Here is a 24,165-nt window from a genome sequence, read left to right as displayed (position 1 = left end):
CTCTCTCTCTGTTCCTCCCCTACTCATTCTCTCTCTCTTTCTTTCTCAAAAATAAATAAAAACATTAAAAAATTTTTAAATATGCAAAGTAAAAATTAATAAAACTACAGGGAAAAATTTATAAACCTACCATTGTAGTGGAAATGTCAAGTCTTTCTTAATTACTGATATGTCAATAAAATAAAAATATTAGTAAGTAGATAGATGATTCAAACACAATAAGTATGACTTACTAGCCATATACAAGGAACGCTACACCTGTCCACATTCTTCTCACGCCTGCATAAAACACTTAACAAAACTTGACGGTATATAATGGGCCAAAAAGCAAGTCTCAACAAATTTTGGATAACTGATAGCATCATAACCATGTTCTCTTGCCACTCACTGGTTAATTAATTAAGAATTCAACAACAAAAAGAGATAAACTTTGTCTAGACATTTGGAAACTTAAGAACTCATTTCCAAGTAATTCTGGGAGAAAGATGAAGTCATAACGGAAATTTAAAAATATCTAATATTGAACAATAATGCAAATGGCATTTGTCAAAATTTGTGGAATGCAGTTCCCTTAGAAGGAAATTATACCATTAAATTTTTTTAAGTCTGAAAAGTATGTCAACAGAAAAGGTTATAGTGCAAATATAATAACAAACCCAGAAGCTCAACAATGCCAAAAATGGATTCATTAGNATTAAATTTTTTTAAGTCTGAAAAGTATGTCAACAGAAAAGGTTATAGTGCAAATATAATAAAATAACAAACCCAGAAGCTCAACAATGCCAAAAATGGATTCATAAAAAACAATGATCAAAATATGTGCAATGCTGGTATGATACATGACATTGTACATTTGTCAGAACCCACAGAAGTATACAGCACAAACAGTGAAATCTAAAGAGACAAAAGAAAAAAAGTTAATATAAGTAAACAATATCAGGAATAAAATAAGGGGTCCAAAGCTAAAGAGATAGCAGAAATGTTAAAAGATAATGAAAGAATATGAAAAAATATATGCCAATAAATTAGAAAACTAAAGCATATGGGCAAGAAAAATATACAAAACACTGACCCAAAATAGAAAATTTGAATGAATTTATATCCATTAAAGAAAATGAATCAGTAGTAAAATCTTCCCACAAACTACATCCAAGGCCCAGACAGATTCACAGATAAGTGTTGTCAAACATGGAATAGGGGCTCAGTCAGTTAAGTGTCTGACCTCAGCTCAGGTCATGATCTCATGGTTTGTGAGTTCAAGCCCCGCATCAGGCTCCATGCTGTTAGCTTGGAATTCTGTCTCTATCCTTCTCTCTCTGCCTCTCCCCCACTCATGTTTGCTCTCTCTCTCTCAAAATAAATAAATAAACTTGTAAAAAAATATTTTAAAAACCATTTATGGAATAGATATCTAATCATATGCACAGAAAGGGGAAGATCTTGCAACTTACTTTATTATGAAATCAGTCTAACCCTGCTACTAACACTTTACAGAAACAGTACAAGGAAGGAAAATTATAGGCCAGTCTCATCGACAACATAGATGTTAAATCCTAAACAAAATATTAGCAACCTGGATCTAGCAATGTAAAAAATTATCACCAAGATACATTTATTTTAGAATGCAAGGTTATTATGGTAGAAGCTCTATTTATGATTTATGTTAGAAAAATTAGCAGATTAAGGGGTGCCTGGGTGGCTCAGTCAAGTAAGCATTTGACTCTTGATTTCAGCTCACATCATGATCTCGTGGTTTGTGGGATGGAGCCCCACAAACCCTACAGCAGGCTCTGTGCTGACAGAAGGGAGACTGTTTGGGATTCTCTCTCTCCTCTCTTTCTGCCCCTTCCCCTACTTGAGCTCTCTCTCTCTCTCAAAATAAATAAAAATAAATATTTTTGAAAAATTAGCAGATTAAGGGGGGATGGGTGAAATAGGTGATGGGGATAAAGCAGTGCACTTGTGATGAGTACTGGCTGATATATGGAATTGCAGAATCACTATATTGTACACCTAAAACTAATATTACACTATATGTTAACTAACTAGAACTTAAGTGAAAACTTTTTAAAAATTAGCAAATTAAGATTACAGAAAAATAACATAATCTTGATAAATGCTTACACTGTATTTAATTAAAGTCAATAACCATTCATGGTAAAAATCAGCAAACTAGAAATAGAAGGGGATTTGTATAATTGATAAAGGGTATCTACAAAACAAATGGATAATAAACATCGTTCAATAGTGAAATATTAAAATCATTCCCTTTGAAATCAGAAACAAGGCAAGGATAGCTGTTATCACCATTATCTTTTCAACATTATACTGGAAAAAACTTACCAATACAACAAAGTAAGAGAAAAAGAAATAACAGATGAAAAGATTGCACATAAGTTTGAACTTATAGGATAGGATAATCATAACCTGAAGTCAAGAATACCAAGTACACTTGTATACCAAGTAGGTATACATGGATTGGTAGGACTCAACTGACTTGCCATACAAAATTTAACCTAATCTAAAATGGAAGAGGAAGTGAAATGGCCAATAAGCATATGAAAGTATGCTCAACCTCATGAGTAATTTCAGCAAAATCATAACAGAGAAAATGTGCCAATGCACCAAGTTATCAGAAATGGAAAAGCGAGAAAACCAGCAGTTATGAGGATAAGGAACTCTCACATATTGCTGGAGGGAGTGTCACCTGGTCTTTGGAAATCAACTGGCATTATTTGGTAAAAGTAAACATACTAGATGTTTTACACCTAATATATATCCTCAAGAGTCTCTTTTTAAATTTTTTTTTTTGATTTGAGGATAGTTGACACACAATGTTACATCAGCTTAGGTATACAACATAGTGATTCAACTTCTCTCTGTATTACAGTACCAAGTGTAGCTACCATCTATCATCACACTACACTTACATAGTTGTTGATTATATTCCCCGTACTGTGCCTTTTATTCCTGTGACTTATTTTCATTCCATAACTGGAAACCTAGATCTCCTATTCTTCTTCATCCCTTTTGCCTAACCTCTACTTCCCCATCCTCTGGCAACCATCAGTTTGTTCTCTGTATTTACAGATCTGATTTTGCTGTTTGTTTGTTTATTCATTGGTTTTATTTTAGATTCCACATATGAGTGAAATCATATGGTTTTTATCTTTCTCAGTCCAATTTATTTCACTTAGCATAATACCCTCTAAGTCCATCCATGCTATTGCAAATGGCACAATCTCATTCTTTCTTATGGCTTTGTAATATTCCTGTGTGTGTGTGTGTGTGTGTCTGTGTGTGTACATACATACACCACATCTTTTTATCTATTCATCTATCAGTGGACACTTAGGTTGCTTCCACATCATGGCTACTGTAAATAATACAACAATAAAAGTAAGGGTGCATACATCTTTTTAAATTAGTGTTTTCATTTTCATCGGGTAAATATTCGCTAATGCAATTATTGCATCATACGGTATTTTTATTTTTCATTTCTTGAGGAACCTCCATACTGTTTTCCACAGTGGCTGTACCAATTTCCATTGCTATCAATAGTGCAGAAGGGTTCCCTTTTCTCCACATACTTGCCAACACTTGACAACACTTCTTGTCTTTTTGATTTTTAGCCATTCTGACACATGTAAGGTGATATCTCATTGTGGTTTCAATTTGCATTTCCTTGATGATGAGTGATGTTGAGCATCTTATCATGTTGGTCATGTTTGTGTTCTTTGGAAAAATGTCTACTTATGTCCTCTTCCATCTTTTAAATAGATTNCAACACTTGACAACACTTCTTGTCTTTTTGATTTTTAGCCATTCTGACACATGTAAGGTGATATCTCATTGTGGTTTCAATTTGCATTTCCCTGATGATGAGTGATGTTGAGCATCTTATCATGTTGGTCATCTGTTTGTGTTCTTTGGAAAAATGTCTACTTATGTCCTCTGCCATCTTTTAAATAGATTTCTTTTTTATTTAGAGAGAGAGAAAGAGTATGAGAGGGGAGAAGGGGCAAAGGGAAAGAGAGAGAGAGAGAGAGGGATATGGAGAGAGAGGGAGGCAGAATCTTAAGCAGGCTCCATGCTCAGCATGGAGTCTGACATGGGGCTTGATCCCATGACCCTGTGATCAGGACCTGAGACAAAATAAAAAATCAGATGCTCAGCTGACTTAGCCACCCAGGAACCCTAGTCCTCTGCCCATTTTTAGTTGGATGATTCAGTTTTTTTGGGCTGGGTTGTATAAGCTCTTTATGTATTTTGGATATTAACCTCTTATCAGATATATTATTTGCAAATATCTTCCATTCAGTAGGTTACCTTTGTGTTTTGTTGATGGTTTCCTTTTCTGTTTAAAAGCTTTTTGTTTTGGGGCACCTGGGTAGCTCAGTTGGTTGAGTGTCCAAGTTCTTTATTTTGGCTCTGGTCATGATCCCAGGGTCGTGGGATTGAGCCCTGTGTTGGGCTCTACACTCAGCCTGCTTAAGATTCTCTCTCTCTCCTTCTGCCCTTCTCCCCCACTCATGCACTCTCTCTCTCTAAAATAAAAGAATGTAAAGATAAAAGCATTTAAAAAAAATAAATATTAGCTTTTTATTTTGATGTAATCCCAAGAGTTTATTTTTGCCTTTGTTTCCCTTGTATTAGGAGACATGTAGAAAAAGTGTTGCTATAGGCAACGTCAAAGAAATTACTGCCTGTGTTTTCCTCTAAGATTTTTATAGTTTCAGGTCTCACATTTAAGTCTTTAATTGGAAGAGTCTCTTAAACATGTGCATCAGGTGACATACAAAAGTTTTTAAAGTAGCATTTCTTTTGGCAGCAAATTTTCTTTACTAGAACTTTAAAGAATGAAAATGTCCACCAACAGTTAACTAGATAAACATGTGCATAAAATGTAATGTACATTCTCTAATACGTATCAGAAAAAAGTGAATGGGCTACAGCTATAGATCAACAAGGATGGAGGGTAAAAATATATCCAAACAGACTAAATGAAATATTTTGCATATATTTTTATGGGTTTTTTTTTTTTTGAGAGAGAGAGAGAGTGTGTGTGTGTGTGTGTGTGTGTAAACGGGGGAGGGGTAGAAAAAGAATCTCAAGCAAGCTTCACGCCCAGTGTAGAGCCCAATACAGGGCTCCACCTCATGGATTATGAGATCATGACCTGAGCTGAAATCAAGAGTCAGACACTTAAGTGACTGAGCCACTCAAATGCCCCTGTGTTTCAGAAATACAAATATGTGTGGTAAAAACATTAAGAAAAGCAAAGGAATAATCATAAACTCATGAGAATGGTTTCTTCTGGGATACGGGGAAGGACTGCAGGGACTCCTTACTAGTAATATCCTATTCCTTAAGCTATGTGTTCACTTCAGTAAAATGTGCTACCTCAAGAGCTACTGAATTTGCCAACACAGAAGAGTGGTATGGTCTTAAGAAATATCTCACTCACATAAGCTATTCAGAGAGAAAATAAATATCACACAGGAATTGGACTTGATACCCCATAAGTATATTTTAACTCTAAGATTTCATAATTCCATGCCCATCATGGTCAAGAGCACAATATGCTGTACATAAAAACCAATAATAAGCATAGCAAGCTTTCATTGACTACTGACTCTGGCAGACGCTGTAGGTCATTAACCGACAGCCTTGCTTTGTTCTTCCGTGATAGCAGATTTCAGTTTTGTTCTGCTATCTATCCTTTCCCCCTGTAGTTCTCCAATCCTGGATATTGAGGGTCATCTTTTACTTAGTCTAAATCAATCTTATAATCCATTGGTTTAGAGGTAAACATGTGGCCCTGCTTTGGCCAAGGAGACATGAGATAGAACCTACTAAACGACGCCTGGAAAACATTTTCTTGCCCCTAAACAGAAGACTCAGAAATTCATGAAAAGGCATAGATACTCCTTCCTGGTGTTGTCCCACAGGGGCGAGATGTCTAGGACGCTGCTGCCATGATGCAACCATGAAAAGACCAGTCTCAAAATGAAGTCTCTATGTACATAATGACCCCATTGAGAAATGAATTAATTAAAGCTGGAGCCTTACTTCTTGACTTGTTGGTGAATAACATGTCACCTTATTGTTTATATTTTCCCACTGGAGTCCTATTCACTGACACACCATGTGCACAGTTTGCTCACTTAATCTTCACAGTACTCCCATGAGCTAAGTACCATTATTGTGTCCACTGAATAGACTATTAAAAATAACCACAAGGAATTAAAATAAGTTGCCCAAAGTCACACATACACTTGGTGGCAAATTCTAGGGTATCTGACCTCAACACCAAAGCTCTTAATACCCTATCCATTCAAGGCCATCTTTCTGTGGCCGTAAGGGCTGAGAAGAAAACCCTGATGGACAGGAGTGTTCCGTTACCTAGTCACATGCTTTTCAGGGGTGAGTCAGTGGAGGTGGAACAGCAGTGTTGGCAGCAGCCGAAGAAGCTTCCTGACCTCTGAATTATAGCTATGATTGCTTGACCTTGAAATCAATAGTCCAGTGGCAGCCTTCACAGTGTACTACTCCTCCAGACTTTCCAAAAATATAATTCCTTGTATTAAATCACTTCCTGCTTCAAGCACCTGAAGTTATTACCATTTTCTGAACTGATAAATCCTGTGCTCATCAAATAAATAAATTCCAGCTTCATTGACTTATATTCATCTGAAATCCCTAGAAAAATAGATTAATAACCCACACGGAATGCAGTTGTATTTTGAAGGCATCCTCAATCAAACGACCTCTCCTTCCTTATATCAAAACATATTGCTTATTAAACTGCTAAGGGGGTATCATAGATATACACTATGATAGAGGGTCTTTCTCTACTTCTCTCAGTAATTAGGAACTTAAGCTGCAGACTAATGACTAAGATCTTTCATGGAACATCTCACCTATACTCTCAAGTGATTTTTTAGCAAACTTTTACAAAGAGCATAATGCATTTTCCTTGGGTTTAGGGCTGTTCTTTATTTTTAAAAATCCAATATTCTGAAAGAGGAAGCAACATGAGGGTTACTCTCTAGAAGATGTACAAATTATGTATTTGCAAAAGGAAGAGGTATTCCAATCTTGTGAAAGCATCATACGTCTCTTAACACCTTTAAATATTATATCAGAATGTGCAGTCTTCCATTAAAGAGCCTGGAACGTAACATCAGAAAGACCTGGATTAAAATCTCAGCTGAGTCACACAGAGCTGCCTAATAGTGAGGAAATCCTTGGGTTTTCTGAGTTTCAGTTGACTCATCCTTAGAAATGTGAACTCTCTCCATAGTTTGTTGTAATATATAAAAAGAGACACTATGTATGGAAACATCTGCTATACTACTTGATATATAGCAAGTATTAGATAAAATATTAAATGTCCTCTTGTTTCTTAAATCTGCTATAGAAGAACTCCTTCAACAACAACAAAAAAGCTGGTCATGAAACAAATTTACATGGAGTAGAAATTCTACATTATAGTAACTTACATTATAAAATCATGAAAAAAGTTGCTAACAGATTTGGTCAAAAATTTTGTGCAGATTAGTGGTAAGTAGTCCTGAAACAAGGAAGACGCAGGAACCCACCAGATGATCTTCCCTTTCCACGTGTTGAGGACTCAAATTATCTCCCACTGCTTCTTCACCTTTCACTACACAGTATTTTGGGTATTCCAACAAACAGAAAAGCTACGGTAGGTAATCTCCTCTAAACAATCTACATTCCTACAGATTAAAAACAACTAAATAAAATACTAGATAGGCATTTAAGAAACAATATCTTATCAATTGTGATGCTGGCATTGGTCTGCTAAGTCTTACCACTAAAATACAGCTTTAAAAACTTTAGGCGGTTATTTAGTATTTTTTTTTTAAAGATTTTTATTTATTTCTAGGAGAGAGAGAGACAGACAGCGTGAGCAGGGGAGGGTCAGAGAGAGAGGGAGTCACAGACTGAAACAGGCTCCAGGCTCCGAGCTGGCAGTCAGCACAGAGCCCGACGCGGGGCTTGAACCCACGAACTGTGAGATCATGACCTAAGTGAAAGTCGGACGCTTAACCGACTAAGCCACCCAGGCGCCCCAGGTTATTTAGTATTTAGTGAAATGTGAGAACAGCAATTAATTAACCCATTGAAAACTAAAACCTATACAACAGAAGACATAGGATCACCGTCTTCCCACTCTTTAGAGCAAATACAGAATTTTTCTATTTTCATGCTGTCACTAAAGCATATTGTTCCATTTAGCTATTTTTATGTATTATATAAGGATATGCAATAAAGAAAGGAATGATTTACAGGTTGGCAGTAAATAGCCATGGTGAATGGTGACAATAAAATTTCACCTCTTTCTTCAAGTCTATGCTTAAGACCCATTCCTTTCTCCATCTCACTCCATCCTACTGGCCTGATTCCTGGACTGTAGGATTTATGGTGAAAAGCAGAAAGAGCGAAAAAGTAGGCAAGCGAGCTAAGAAGCGATAGCAATTGCCGAAAATTAATTCCAAAATACAGCTTGTGGACTTAATTGATTTGGCAAATCAAATTTTGATGCTGTATTACTCAGAATTAAATTTTTGTTTATGAACAATTTTGGCTATACAGCATATGACTTAAAAATTGAAATACGATTATTTCCAAACATATCTTGAAAACGAACCTCAATTGGCTCTTCACCACCTTTTACTTGACTTTCACCCATTTCTCCATTCTCATAGCTGCTGCTCTTCTCAACCCATAATTCAGATTTTTCTACAGTGAGTCGAAGCTGGTCTAGATCCGCCTTGATCTGCTTGTAGTTATCTACATCTTGATTGGACACCAGCAGTTGCACCTGGAAACAGAAAACTCTGAACCCTTAATGTACTTCAGGAAATTCCTTCATTCCTATTTGATGTGTGTCAAAAATCCCAAGTCTTTCGACAAAGTTGTCCCTCAGCTCAATTTTCAGATTGCTAGAATATTTATGGATGTTTTAGATGTCTATTGAGCGTGAAAACTTACCTATAGGTAAGGTAAGCTAACCCAACATGTAAAGAAATATAAATTTTTAAAAAGTGAGCCCTAGCAAACTGCTAATGAAGTAATGTAAAATAAAAGATACCGCAACTCTAGTTTCACTGCTAAAGTTCATTTCTCCAAGAATCTATGTGTTTGAAAAGAGACAGAAATACAAAAATAAGTGGAAGAAAATTCTGATACAGTCTAAACCTCATGGTATAAACTTTTATTTTGTTATAATCTATACATCTTATATGACATATCCAAATATATGCATAATTATATCTATTTGTGTACTCGGAAATTATTTCCTATTTTAATATATTCTTATAAAACTTCCCAATGAAGATCAACCCTTTATTAAATAAAATAAATATTAGTGAAACACATGTAAGCACTTAGGTATGATTTGCGAATGGTCTCAAGATTGATGTCATTCAGATGACAAAGATTAGATCCAAAACAGTTCCTTTCTTGTGCATTTATACACTTTTCAACCAAAATATTTATTCTGCTCTGTGGCTTGTCCTATCCAAATTTATCAGTAAAGTCTGGGGTCAAAATAATAGCCGTGGCAACAAAATTCCTAATATGGTATTAACCCCCAGTGCCTTCCTAAATCCTGGTGCCTGTCATTTACGTTAAAGATATTAACCAAAAATCACTGATGGGGAACTCTTTCTAAAATAGATCATGTCTTGGATTAAGACAAGGCCACATCTATCTTTAAACATAGAAAGCGGCCCCAGGAAAAGCCTCACAGTCTCATTAACTCTGCAACCATGAAGCCAGGTGGGATGTTATAAACAACATTTTCTGAGCTTCTGCTCTCCACCATTGAGGGGCTACTCAATCTTACCTGTTTAAATGCCTGTAAAACTTCCGCTCTCTGGCTGAAGTGCTTGAACAGTAGTTGCAGGGCCCCTGAGAGCAGAGGAGGGTAGTCGTGCATGATCAGATGAATGAGGACCCGTAAAAATGTCCTGCCTCCTTCATCATCAAGTTGAACTGGATTTTTTTCCTTTCTATGAAACCAAAAATAATTCTACAATAACTTATATTTACATAAAATCTATTCGTAAGTAGTTCAAATTGTACATACATTCTCAGAGCCATATCCCTTTGCCCCCTCCAAATTGGAAAGTAAAAAGCAAAATAACTTTACTCTTTTTCTCCCCCTTCATGTAACTGATGAAGAAACAAAGCACAAAGAAAAGCCTGTGTGTGTCCACGGAAAGTAGGGGTGATCAACCAACCCAGCATGTCTGAGACAGAGGGGGTTTCCCAGAATGGAGGACTTTTCAGAGCTTGTACTGGGAAGGTACCAGGCCAGCCAGCATGAGTCGCTCACTTAGACACAGACAAAAGCTAGGAATCTACATCGATCCAAAAAATCTCGACTCTAGTACTGAGAAGAGATTCTAGGATGGATGTACAGCAACAGCTGATTTTACCCAGAACCCCAGAGGCCCCTCCATGACAGGTAGTGAGCAGCTGGGGGAAGGGCAAGGGCACACACCCGCACACACACGTGCACACAACCACCAGAGCTGCTCTGGGTATTTGCTATATTCAGACACTGGGCAGGACTGCCCTGGAGTAAGAGGTCCATTTATACCCAGGTGAAAACTCATACGCTGATTTATTATCTCTCCTCAGGAATAATGAAATACTTGAATAGGAAAACACCACAACAACAACGACAAAATCTGTCAAAACAACATGAAAACAAAGCTAACCCAAATGTTCACTAGAGATAAAAACCCTTTTTGGGTCCCTTGATTCTTCACTTTTGTTGGTCTTTCTAAGCAACAAAGGGCTTAGTGTGAAATTTGTTTAGGTTCTCATGGCAAATCTGTTATATTTGAAATGAAAACTAGAAACTCAATGATTTGTAGCTTAGACATTCAGGTCCTTTTTTTTTTTCTTTACTTTTCTTTTTTACTGCTATTAGTTTTCATTTCTTAAAAAGAAAGAAGCAACTTTAAAACAATAAACGTCAGGGCTCCCAGTAACAAAGGAGGGCAGTCATGCCAGAGGTATTTTGTTTTCTTTAATCATGGATATTTCCAACTGGCAGAAAATAGCTTTATTTCTCACAAACAGTTAATGATAACATTGAAAGAAGTTACTTCCCTGCCTCAAATTTTTTAGATTCAGGCAAGCAATGTTTTGCAAGACACAGCGCTATTGATACCAGGGGACTTAAAGGGCATTCGCATGCTGTCATTATTTGAGGAAAGAAAAGCAAAGAATTCAGGGAAAAGTTCAATACACTGATTTCATCTCCCTCGGTTTTTTTCCCCTGACCTACCTAAAAGAAAAGCTATGCTTTTCCCTCCTACACTGCATTAGTAGCTTCATTTCTGGCAGAAATTATGTTGGAAACAATAAAGGATCTAAAATTAAATATAGGGAGGTAAACAATAGCAAAGTATCAATAAAATTCTAAGTAAAAATCGTATTCACACTATAAAGCTATAGAAGCTTTACTGTACCTTCCAGCAAACATTGTTTCTGCCTGAGCTGCAATTTCATCTATATCAGGAACAATTGCTGCAAAGACAAAGGGTAAAATTCATTCTTTCTCTTATCATAATTAGCAGTCACCATATTTATACTGAGATTAGCATACCTAAAATATTTTGCCTTCATTCCTTTATGCCACCAAAAGTCAACAGTTTGAAAAGCTGCAATATAATTTCACTTACATATCAATGTTTTAAACAAAGTTTACATTTTGAAATATATATTGCTACAGTCAAAGATATTTAGATGAGAAATCATTTACAAAGTTACTTCACTTGTATAAACACACACACACACACACATACACATATGCATCAGTTACACACACACACACATAAATTTATATAATTTAAATGGATGATGACATGGAAGGATGTTTTTAAACATGTTTTTAAAGAATCAAAATATAGCAGTAATGAGCCCTGTAACTATTACGGTATTTCCAAACAGCATGGTCCTTTTACGCATCCTCCCTTCTAAAATTCCATCCCTTCTTCTTATGGGACATTATTATTTTTTTTTTTATGTGAACCAATCATGATTCCTCACCTATCCTCACCACTAATATTTTGAAGATAACTTTCTTAAAATAACACATTTAAATAATATTATTTATTTTTCATCTCCAAAGCACAAAAACAAAGCAGAACAAGATAAAAAAAAAAAAAAAACAGAGGAAAAAGAATTCTCCTCAGAAAGCTCTCTCTTCCAGATTCATCCAATGAAAGAGATTAGGTACATCAGAGAGAACTGGTTTTCAGGGGGTTCCCTCCCATACTTTACTGATCCTTGGAGCTTCTATTTCCAGAAATCTGGCTTCTGAGAGCCAGTAATGTTTATGATACTATCAATGCAACCTCCAGCAAGACTCTCTGGTTCTGCCGTAGCGTTCCTGGAAATAGCCCTTTGGGGTTCTATCCTTCTGGGAAGCACAGAAACATTACTGTTGCCAATGTACCAGAAGTGACTTCTCGCTGAGGCAAACTTAACCTGTCTGCAGAGGCATGCTGCCTTTAGGATGGTCCTAAGGAGTTGGAGAGCAGGACACTGGCCTACCACCCATTTTAACTACACACTTGCAATCACTGAGTCATTCCTGCCAAATTGACTGACGGGCAAAAATGAGGAGGATTCCTGACACTTTTATACTGGTTGCGGTTAGAAGAAAATTCCATATCTGTACACAGATCCTATCCTCAGAAAAAGAATTCTGTTACCTGGCTAAATCTTTAATACAGAAGTTTCTAGCCTGCTGTTACTGGCCTGATCTAACCAGAAAGATGGAAATGTAGAGTTTCTTAGGTTTCATAAGGTATGCTCTACAGTCACAAAATTTTTACAGTAATTCTTATGCTCTTTCTTTACTATGCTCCTACACACAGAGATAAGAGTGGCTTTCATTCTTACATTTTAAAATGTGAAAAATTGACATACAGTAACAGTTCATAACCATGCAAAGTAAGCAGACGCGCGCACACACACACACACACACACACACAACAACACTCTCATTTAGACCTTTGGGAAATACCATGTCTTTGTTCTTGAGCAGGGCAACAGCTTCCTAAAAAATACCTTTCTTGCAGAAAGCTGCATTTCACACTGCTCTTTAATGAGGCAAAAACATCTCTCTTGGACTTTCATCAAAACAACATGATGCTTCCAAGATTCAGGCTCTGAAACTGGAGACAATTCTGAGGGAATCCCCGCTCCACTATATTCATGACCTATAGCCAGCAATTTATCCGATCTAACCTTGGTTTTCTTATCGGTAAAATGGCACAATAAACAGTACCTCTACCTCATCGAATTGTGAAGGCTACAAAATTAACTGCATTCCGAGGACTTAGCACCAAATAACTGCAAATATCCTTTGGACGTTCTAGGCTCCAATTCAGTTCCTTCATGTCATTGGTGGTTATGATTTCTACATTTGCATCTCCTAGAAATATTACTGTGCCTTAAAATGTGAACACTACAGAGTACATATTGTCACAAAGGAGGTACCTGACGGCAGTAATGTTTCTGGAGAGCCACTGGCGGATGCTTCAGCATTTTCATTGTTCTCTCCAAATTCCTTCTTATATATTGACAGCATATATGAGATCCTATAATCTAGTCTGACACTCAGGATAAACTACAAAAGAGCATTAAACATAATTTTATTAAGCATAATTAAAAATTAAACATAATTTTATTTTATTAGCATAGTGTTTCAAACTACAGTTCATTACACCAAGAACAATGTGTCTATCAACGCTTTGCATGAACTAATTACAAATCTCAGCTCTTAACACTCCAGTTGCATATAGCCTCATCAGCCATAAAGCTAAGAAGAGTGACGCATTTCCATTAGCCAATGTCAGTAAAATCCCAAAGCAGCTTTTTAGGAAGAAGAAAACTTGACTCCCCATGATTACTTTGAATATTCCAGCCCAAGGTAGCCAATGAGTCTGAATGAAGAGGTAATGATGACTATTTCACTGGGCATTTTGCAGAGTTACCACTGGCTCTGGGAGGAGAGCTGGTGCTGTGACCTTCATTCATGCACAGAAAGGCCGAACTTTCAGGTACATTAGTGTGGATTCCAGCTATACCACAATCGGTCTTGGATCTAGGCTACAAAGGACAGCTGAAGAAGCAGCATCCAAATACACCATGGATTAGCCTCATGGGTGCTTGTTTTCCCAGGAGTTGTGTTGTTGACCTTGCCTCCTTAACTGACACACTGAAAGACACTCAGTGCCAATAAGGTTCCTGCCTGTGTTGGGTACTATGAAGAATGCAAACACTTGAGACCTCTGCTCTCAAGAAGCCAGGAAAACAAAATATAGCATGGGTAACATAATTAGAAAATTATCAAGGGGCACCTGAGTGGCTCAGTTGGTTAAGCATCCAACGTCGGCTCAGGTCATGCTCTCACAGTGAGTGAGTTCAAGCCCCGCGTCGGGCTCTGCGCTGACCGCTCAGAGCCTGGAGCCTGCTTCAGATCCTGTGTCTCCCTCTCTGCCCCTCCCCCACTCACACTCTGGCGCTCTCTCTCAAAAATAAATAAAAACATTAAAAAACGAACAAGAACTAAATCAGGTTGCAGAGACTGCAGTGGAGATCAGAGAAAGAAAAGTATGTGCTACAAATTTCTGAGTAGAGAAGGGAAGCAATAAAGAAGTGGTTCCCTTCCATTCCCGTTTGCCTGAAATAAGCCCAGTTTAACCTTCTGTTCCAGTAAAATTACTATCAGTGCCCCCTGCACACTCAGAAGAGTCTCGTTCGGACAGTAAACAACAATGGACAAGCGTGGTGCCATCGGGCCTGATCTCCTCCCATTTCTGCGGCTCCTGTATCACACGCCTTCCTCCTCGGTCCTTCTCCCCTCCCTTCTCTTACTCTCCCTCTCACACGGCTTTGTTCCAATAGCACTGGATGTTTCTCTCTTGCCTTCTCACATTTGTTCAGTGTCCACCGTACCTTGAACATTCTCCTCCACCCCAGAACAACCAGCCTTGGAGATACCCTCCCAGATGCAGTTCAAGTCCCTTTTCTGAAGAAGCTTTCCCCGGTTCCCCAGTCCAAGCCAACTTTTCTCCTTTCTGCTCACCCAACACTTTATCTGCACCTATCTGTCTCCTGTCTGCCTAGTACACCTATTATTGACTCTCTCTCTCTGTCTCTGTCTCTCTCTTTCCTCTGCTTGCTTTCTATGCTGCTTATGGGCAGCAAACATGCTTCATGTCAATAAACATTTGCTACGCCAGGTACTAAGAAAGGTGCTGAGGATACAAAAAAGGTGCCAAGGATCTAAGACCTACCTTTGAAGAGCATATAAGGTAGAAGGAACACAAACACCAAAGAGCCTCTTTTACAAGCATGTGGTGAGTGCCACATACAGGTTGAATGGATTCTAGTTAAGGAGATTTTCGAAGCAGGGGACAGATCGTGGGAAAAGAGAGTTGAGAAGGGTCCATGGGATTGGTAGCCTTGAGCAGAAGGGTGGGAACTGAAAGTAGATTGCAGGTGCTTGAAAGGAAGGATTAAAAAAAAAAAAAAACTATGTAAAGAACAAATTAATAAGAGACTACTTGGTAAAACACTTATTACATTTTAGTTGAAGAGTAGTGCTCATACATTTTTATTTTATTTTAATTTTTAAATGTTTATTTATTTTGAAAGAGAAAGATAGGGAGTGAGCAGGGGAGGAGCAGAGAGAGAGAGGGAGACAGAGAATCTCAAATAGGCTTAGCACTGTAAGCACGGAGCCCAACTCAGTGCTCGAAATCATGAACCGTGAGATCATGACCTGAACCGAAACCAAGAGTCAGACATTTAACCGACTGAGCCATCCCAGCATCCCAATATTTGGATTTTATAAATAGAACCAAAATAAAACTTTCATCTTCCAGTATATTTAATTGTGAAACATAAATGGGAGGTAGGAAAGGGGCAAAGGGAAGAATTAAAAACAAAGGCAGAGAAAGATAGTTGAGAGAGGGCCAAAGAGAGACTGAGGGAGAGAATGAGAGAGAGAAATAAAAAGAGAGATACATAAAATAAGGGGGAAAAGAAAGGAAGAGCCCGAAGTGTCCATCAACGGACGAATGGATCCAGAAGATGTGGTGTATCTATACCATGGAATCCTACACNTGTGGAAACTAATTTGACAATAAACTATTTGTAAAAAATAAAATAAAATAAAAAATAAATAAATAAAAAATAAAAAAAGTAAATTTAAATTCATTAAAATTTAAAAAAAGAAAGAAAGGAAGAGCCCGTGAGGAGGAAGAGCTGGCAGAAAGCAGGAGACGTGCATAAGGAATGTGGCTACAAAGAAATCCTTGAAGAGCTCTTCTAAGAAAGAAACCTATTTGAGAGCAGCACATGGGAACACAGACAGAGTGAATCACACCCAGACACGGAAACAAAAATCAGAGTGAGGAAAGAGGTTCAACAAGAAATACACTGAAAGCCCCAAAGAGGCAGCAAAGAAAGGTCAGCCCTAATCTGCCCCACCGCAGTAGTATCTCCATCTCATCATTTTTGAGCTGTTGGAGAATGTTTTTCAAATGCTGATCGTCTGTAACTGGGGGCTAAAATGAGGTCACATATTTTACACGTGGTCCCGTGAGGAGGAGGATGTGAAGCTATGGGTTCATTAGGTCCACAGGGCAGGTGATCACTACCTTTCTCAGTTTAAGAACAGGAGACCTGAGTGATTTTTCAGGGGCACGAACACAGGGTAGGGAGGCCTGCCAATATTTCTCAGGATCCAGCCTTTGGAATTCCTGGACGGAATGTGAAGCCCTTTATGATTAGAAACCTAATTACTTTAAATAAAAATGTACGGACCCTTCCAGGACTCCTAACCCACTTCTGGTAGTTCAGTCTACATTAAATTATGAAGAAAGACTTAGTAAATTGTATCCAGAATCTTAATAGATCCTTGAAAACTGCAGGCTCCATTCTCCAAATCTGGAATAAATGCTATAATTAAAGTATCATAAAACTACTTTCCAAACTTAAAAAAACTGCTAAGAATTCACAGCTACAGTAATAGGGAATTTAGGCACTAAACCAAGGGGACTGAAATAATAATTTATCTCCTTTAAATTCATAGAGCTAGGTGTTAGACTATGTTAATTTTAAAAATGTATATTATTCCTAGCCTTGTGGAAACAAAAACACAAAGAGAGATAGTCACTTATATAAAATACAACCACCAATTATTAACATTTTTGCTAATGATAAACAAAATTTTACTTGAGTTTCTTGCTACAATGATAAATCTGGATACACAGAATTACATATCCAATTCAATTAAAAATAGAAATAGAGTTAGAATTCAATCTCAAGTTTGCCTGCTCAGAAATCCTTAAATGAAGGTAAAATGAAATCAGGGTTAATACTAAATGAGGTTTTAGTCAACCTCAAAGTTGGAAAGAGGTTTTGTCAACCTCAAAGCGCTCCACAATTGTTAGGTATCACCATTAATACATTTAATGGAAATGAACAAATGTAATTAATATGTTAAATAGTGTCATTAACTTAAAAGAAATAAATTAGATCAATAGCATTTCAGAATATTTCCACAGTGATTTGGAACAAAGTCTATAAGAAAGTTAAACCAAGAAGCTCAATTAGGTATTTGTCACTTCGCTCCCATTAGGCACCATACCTGTAAAATCTCAATAATCTTCAGTTTGGTGTCCATCACGGTCACGTCCTCAGGCTCTACAGGGCTCCCTTGCTTGCTGGGGTGGATGCTGGGCTGAACGTCAGGCACACTCATGGGGAAGATAGAGCCTCGGCTGAGTACCATCTGGGTCATCATCTCTCCCACCCCGTGGATGGTTCTCATGACATTGTTTCCTAGCACAAGAGAAGCCCTTAAGTCAACACACACAACAGCCGGGAAACAGGTGTAACATCCAGTTGGTCAAAACCAGACTGAAAACATGACAGGAAAAGTAATGGGATAAGAAAGAATAGCATCCACTGTTCTGGCTCTTTCCTTACAGACAAAGCCAAGGTCCTAGCAGACGCGTTTCAAAACAACAGATTTTAAAAATAAAAGTTTACTTTTCTCAGAAAACGCTTTCAAATGAGGTACCAAGGGTAAGTGGTGGTAGCTCTGATAACATCCAAGTCAGGTCCTCTGGGGACACAGTAAGTCCTCTCAACTGTGACACTGACAGGCTCTAACTTTTACAATAATGTGAAAGAACTCTACGATAATGAGTTACATGAAAACACATTAAGTGGTGACTAGCATCCTAATCCCACCCTCACACCAAGGACCTCATAGCTTTGCTTTCATAATGCTTGTGAGGAAGATTGTTATAACTTCATTTTTTTTTAAATATTTTTTATTTATTTCTAGGAGAGAGAGAGAGAGAGACAGCGTGAGCAGGGGAGGGTCAGAGAGAGAGGGAGTCACAGACTGAAACAGGCTCCAGGCTCTGAGCTGGCAGTCAGCACAGAGCCCGATGCGGGGCTCGAACCCACGAACCGCGAGATCATGACCTAAGCGAAAGTCGGACGCTTAACCGACTAAGCCACACAGGCACCCCTGTTATAACTTCATTTTAAGAAAAAGAAAGTTTCACCTGGGGAAGAACCATGTATTTGCCAATGCACTTCCCATTCCTTCATCCAATTTGAATAAAAATATCATTATTCAAAATCTACAAAAAACAATTATGTTTGAGGTAATTACAATAACAAATTAGTGACAAACATGATCATTTTCGGGGCACCTGGGTGGCTCAGTCAGTTAAGCATCCGACTTTGGTTCAGGTCATGATCTGATCTCATGGTCTGTGGGTTCAAGCCCCACATCGGGCTCTGTGCTGACTGCTCGAAACCTGGAGCCTGCTTCAGACTCTGTGTCTCCCTCTCTCTCTGCCCCTCCCCAGCTTGCTGTCTCTCCCTCTGTCTCTCTGTCTCTCTCTCTCTCAATAATAAGCATTAAAAATTTTTATTTAAATGATCATTATCAAAAAGGCATCACCCTCTTTCTACATTTTCTGAGTTTGACTTCTCATTCATTTGTCCTCCAATAAAACTGCATGTATACTCATTCCTTCCACTGACCACATGCAGCTATACCAAAGCATCCTCCTGACACTGCTCCAATTTATTTTCTCCAGGCTGACGGCAGTTTCTCACTTCTCAATTCCTACAACAGGCAGGAAGGATTCAAAAGAACAATTGTCTACTTTTCTTTTTTTTCAGAATAGTGGTCTTTGCTTCCGGTATGTTCATGGAGCTTTGCCTCAGGCAAAGGCGTAAGAATCCAGCAAATAACTTTCCTTTCCCTAAGTGTCTCAGCATATATACCAAGAGAATGGGAAATGGAAATAAGATGGGATGAGATAAAACTCCCAGCTCTAACCGAAGAGTATAATCTGTCGGAATACCTACAGGATCAAAATGCAAACGAAGAAAAGGAAAATATTTAAAGGATGACTCAAAAGTCTTGACGGTCTTGTGCAGACTAACTCACAATTATCGCCAAGCCACTAGTAATCACTATGAAAAGTGAAATCCCTTTTAAAACTTATTATCTTAACCATATATGAAATTAATGTATATAGGAAAGGGTGGTGCTCAAATAGTACAAGTATGAGGTGGCAAATAAGTAACATTTTTTTCTAGAGTGGCATTTTCCAGCAGAAATTAAGTTTGGTTTTCATTCTGAGAGTCTATAACCCTTTATTTGACTGCTGTTTGCATAAACCAAAAAGCGGGACGGGCAATCAGAAAAAATATACGTGAAAGGTAATTTCCAGGTTTGGACAAGACGGAGACCACGGATTTGAGAGAAGCCTATTTTCCACCAGAACAACCTCGAGGCAGAATGCTGCATTGTCTGCGGTACTCAAGCAATCACAGCAGTTGACGACTTCCAGCCACCCCCACTCGCCACCCCAGCGCACTGTTTGCCACGTGGATTGCAAGGATGCACGTCGGATTGTTGGCAGTGGTTTTAGGCGACCAACGTTTAACCAGCACAATTTATCCGAATCTTGATTCGAGCATGTCTGTGTGTTAGCCTCCAGGAGATGCTTTCTTACCACTAACACAGAACAGGCTCCTTTGTTATTCCCACTCCCTGATTCACACAGAAATCCTTGGCACCCACAGTGTCTGCACCTTATTTAGATTTGCATGGAAAATAATCATCTAATCCAAATGATTATTACAGAGAACGTTAGCCCAGACAATTCTTTTCCCCCAAATATAGATCCTGTCACCAAGAAATTAAAATCTAGAGACCAGAACCATAATAATACATAACACATGTTGTCAATGACATGGACGGGTTCATTCCGGTTCTACCACATCCTTAGATGCCTGTGGCACGTGGTCACCACAAAACTCTGCTGACATCTCCATGAGAGGTCCCAAATTAAAAGATGCTATATTTTCTGGAGTTGCTTAGTGGGGATGAGAAGCGCTTAAATTGTGAACTATCACAGCTTGGAAAACTATAGTCAAATGCCACATAAATCACAGACATACAGGGCTCCCGAGTACCCATTTTCCACAGAAAATTTCTGATTCTAGACTATTGAGATAAGTCGGCCATCAGTTTTCAATGCTGCCAAAGAAGAACGTTACCGTTTTTCTTCTCAACCATAATTAGTTAATACTACTAAGAAGTTTTCAGTGGAAAAGCTACTTTATTATCACATAAATCCTGTGGACAAACTAACCCCTAAAAATCCAGGTTTTTATGTCTTTCATTTTAACCCAGCCAGAATTTGGATATATGTATAAAGGGGGTTGAGATGGTTTGAAAAAATGGAAGTCATCTTTGTTAAGCAAAATTAAGAAAGAAGGTGTTGCTTAGAAATAAAAGCAGATGAGGGTGCCTGGGTGGGGCAGTGGGTTAAGCTTCAGATTCTTGATTTAGGTGCAGGTCATGATATGGTTCATGAGATCAGCACTGACACCATGGAAACTGCTTGGGATTTTCTCTCTCCCTCTCTCACTGTATGCTTGCTCTCCCTCTTTCTCTTTCTCTCTCTCTCAATAAATAAACATTTTTAAAAAAAGAAAGAAAAGCAGATAGATTTTTCAGGTTCTTTTATCATTGTATGGTTAATTTTACTAATCCTAATTCCCTCAAGAGAAAAATCTGAAAGTAAGAGAAGTATGCTAAATGCATACTGGGAACGGTGGCCGAGGGGGGTGGTGAACATACTGCTTGTTTCTTTGTTTATTTGAAGGTCCTGATGAGTCAAGTTTCCGTTACCACTTCAGAAAGGTAAAATGCAATACGAAATCTACATAACCCAAAAGCTGTGCTGACCATGATTTAATTTTACCTATTCAGAAGTCATGTTACTGCTGGTGAGCACTGCTGGCTCAACCATCATTGAGAGTTATGTGGATTTCTAGAAAGTATAAGAGATTTAACAGAATCTTATTTGATTGAAATCAACCTTATATCTATTGGTATTTTACTTACAATCATCTTTGTTATCTTTTCCTATTAGAAATACTATTCTCTTATAAATACCTAAGACTAGACATGATAATTTGAATTTTCTGGTTGTTTTGGTTCCAGATAGACATTTATGGAATCTTCTCAGCATTTATATGAGATAAACAAAATATCTGATTAGAAGAGTTCTGTCAAGGGGCGCCTGGGTGGCTTAGTCGGTTAAGCGTCCGACTTTCGCTTAGGTCATGATCTCGCAGTTCGTGGGTTCGAGCCCCGCGTCGGGCTCTGTGCTGACTGCCAGCTCGGAGCCTGGAGCCTGTTTCAGTCTGTGACTCCCTCTCTCTCTGACCCTCCCCTGCTCATGCTGTCTCTCTCTCTCTCCTAGAAATAAATAAAAAATGTTAAAAAAAAAAAAAAAAAAGAAGAGTTCTGTCAAAAACTGTTCGTGGCCATTTAATTGCTCTGTGACTACTAAAGTCAGCTCAGTGTTTTATATATAATAAAATCCAAAAATATGGATAACCCAAAAAAACCATTCTTACTTCCCTGAAACATTTTTATAGTTGAATTTGAAAAACTGCATCTGCTGTTATAATAATTCATTTGAAATGGAATGATATTAAACCATAAAGACATGACTCAGGAAATCTTCCTGCTTTCCATCTCTGCTCAGCAGCTCCTTAGAAACCCTCTACTTGCTGGAAGACGCCTACACTTTAAAACGGGAGCAGTTTTCTATTTTGAACATTCTCTGGAGCAGTGCTTCCTCCCAGTGGTTGAGGGTCTGGTTATAAAAGGACTTTTCCACATGCAAAAAAAGCCAAAAACATTAACACAAGATGAACACAAGCATTAATTAAGTTAGGGATACAAGCAGAATAATGGGTACCATGGTACCAACCTGCATCAAACGCAAGATCAAGAGTAACCCCCTAAGAAGACAATAGATAACCAGCATTCCCAGTTCAGATTAGATCATGGTATTTTAGAGGGCTAGATATCCAGTCTCCATCAGGTTTTTAGGCTTTGGGCTGGGCCTGGTGGGAACGTACTTTTCCTATGCTTAGAGTTTTCTTAACCAGATGCTCCCTTAACTTGCTTTCTCACTCATTTATGATTTCTGGTACCATGTCACATCCTTAGCTAGACTTCTGGCCACCCTCTCTGAAGAAGGACTGCCATCATTCTGGGCCCACGCACCTGCTTTACATTTCAGTCTTGGGACATTATCACCATCTCACATCATATTTTATATTTGTTTACTGTATACTCCCCGCAAAAAACACATAAGGTCCACGAAAACAAAAATTCTGCCTGGTTTACTGCTCTATCTCCAACCCCTGAAATAGTGCCTGACACACACCAGTCATTCAATCACTGTTTGCTAGATTAATGCACTAATAACAGAAAAAAAGATTTGATAAATGAGCTATTAAAAATGAGATTGACATTTTTACTTTAAAAATTGGATCTTATTACATTAAAAATAGTCCATCTTTCATCAAGGTAAATTTTTGCTTGCTTTCCTTTATACTTTCCTAAATTTTCTAAATTTTTTCAAAAAAGTATATATAATTTCATGTTACTTAAACACTTTTCCACTCAAAAGAGAAGAAGTAATAAAATGGATACCAGTGAGATAAGGGAAATAATAAAATCTGCCCTTATCAAGGGCAAATCACATCCTATGTACTTTGTTGGGCCAGATATACCCTAGTAGGGTAGGGGTTTGGGGGACCCCTCCCACTTTACTCAAGCAGAAATTGGCCAAGCTTCAGGTAGAGGCCAGCCAGTACCAACATGCAGCTTTTTTCCCAATACCATAATGCTTTGCTAATAACCCATCACCTTACAAGTTTCCAAACACTTTATACTAGAACTCAGAAAACCTACCAAATGCAGAAAGCAAAGATTCTTTTTTTAATATTGTTGGTCTTTCTTTGAAGTAGGCTCAATGCCCAACATGGGGCTTGAATGTACCACCCTAAGATTGAGAGTCACATGCTCTACCGACTGAGCCATCCAGGCACCTCTAGAAAGGAAAGATTCTAATTAAAACTGTGCGCTGAAGATGTGGAATTATTATTAATCATATAATAAATTTGGTCACATTATCCTCAAGTGAATTTATTCAACCAGTTTTTATTATATATGATGGGCCACACACTACTCACAGCATTTTATTTTTATTGCACAATTTAATTTTAAGGGTAGCTCTTGTTCAGAAAGTATTTTTTGATGAATCTCTTTTAAAGTTTTTTTTTTTTTGAGAGAGAGAGAGAGAGCACAAGCAGCGGAGGGGCAGAGAAAGGGGGAGACACAGAATCCTAATCAGGCTCCAGGTTCTAAGCTCACAGCACAGAGTCCAAAACAGGGCTTGACCTCATGAACCGTGAGATCATGACCTGAGCTGAACTCTGACTCTTAACCAACTGAGCCACCCAGGCACCCCAGAAAGTATTTATTAAATAAGCAATGTCATTCATCTGGCTCTCCACTAGGGACATTGGGAGTGGAAGGACTTAGGAAAAATAGAACTGACAGCATGGCTAGGAAAATATACAACATATCCACAAAAACTTTAAGAACAAATACAAGGCAGATGAGAGAGTTATAGTATGGCATGGGCAATATGAAAATTTCTTAGGGAAATTTTCGGAAATTTTCCTTCA

At 38.0% G+C, this 24,165-nt stretch overlaps 1 protein-coding gene across 3 annotated transcripts in view; it reads right to left on the bottom strand.

The window, feature by feature from the left end:
• The window catches only part of ITPR2 (inositol 1,4,5-trisphosphate receptor type 2), a 490,032-nt gene that overhangs the window by 289,236 nt on the left and 176,631 nt on the right, over nucleotides 1-24,165 (bottom strand). For all 3 annotated transcript variants that reach the window (XM_077774582.1, XM_077774583.1, XM_077774584.1), the window contains exons 22-26: nucleotides 17,717-17,910; nucleotides 13,555-13,684; nucleotides 11,517-11,574; nucleotides 9,878-10,043; nucleotides 8,678-8,851 (exon numbers count right to left, since the gene is read on the bottom strand). In XM_077774582.1, the coding sequence (XP_077630708.1) occupies nucleotides 8,678-8,851; nucleotides 9,878-10,043; nucleotides 11,517-11,574; nucleotides 13,555-13,684; nucleotides 17,717-17,910 (722 nt within the window). The remainder of the gene's footprint in view (nucleotides 1-8,677; nucleotides 8,852-9,877; nucleotides 10,044-11,516; nucleotides 11,575-13,554; nucleotides 13,685-17,716; nucleotides 17,911-24,165) is intronic.

Source organism: Crocuta crocuta, unplaced genomic scaffold (assembly GCF_008692635.1).
Source record: "Crocuta crocuta isolate KB4526 unplaced genomic scaffold, BGI_CrCroc_1.0 scaffold176, whole genome shotgun sequence".
In the NCBI taxonomy this organism is placed as follows: Eukaryota; Metazoa; Chordata; class Mammalia; order Carnivora; family Hyaenidae; genus Crocuta; species Crocuta crocuta.
The sequence above is the reverse complement of the archived record's forward strand: the minus strand, read 5'-3'. Positions and strand labels throughout refer to the sequence as shown.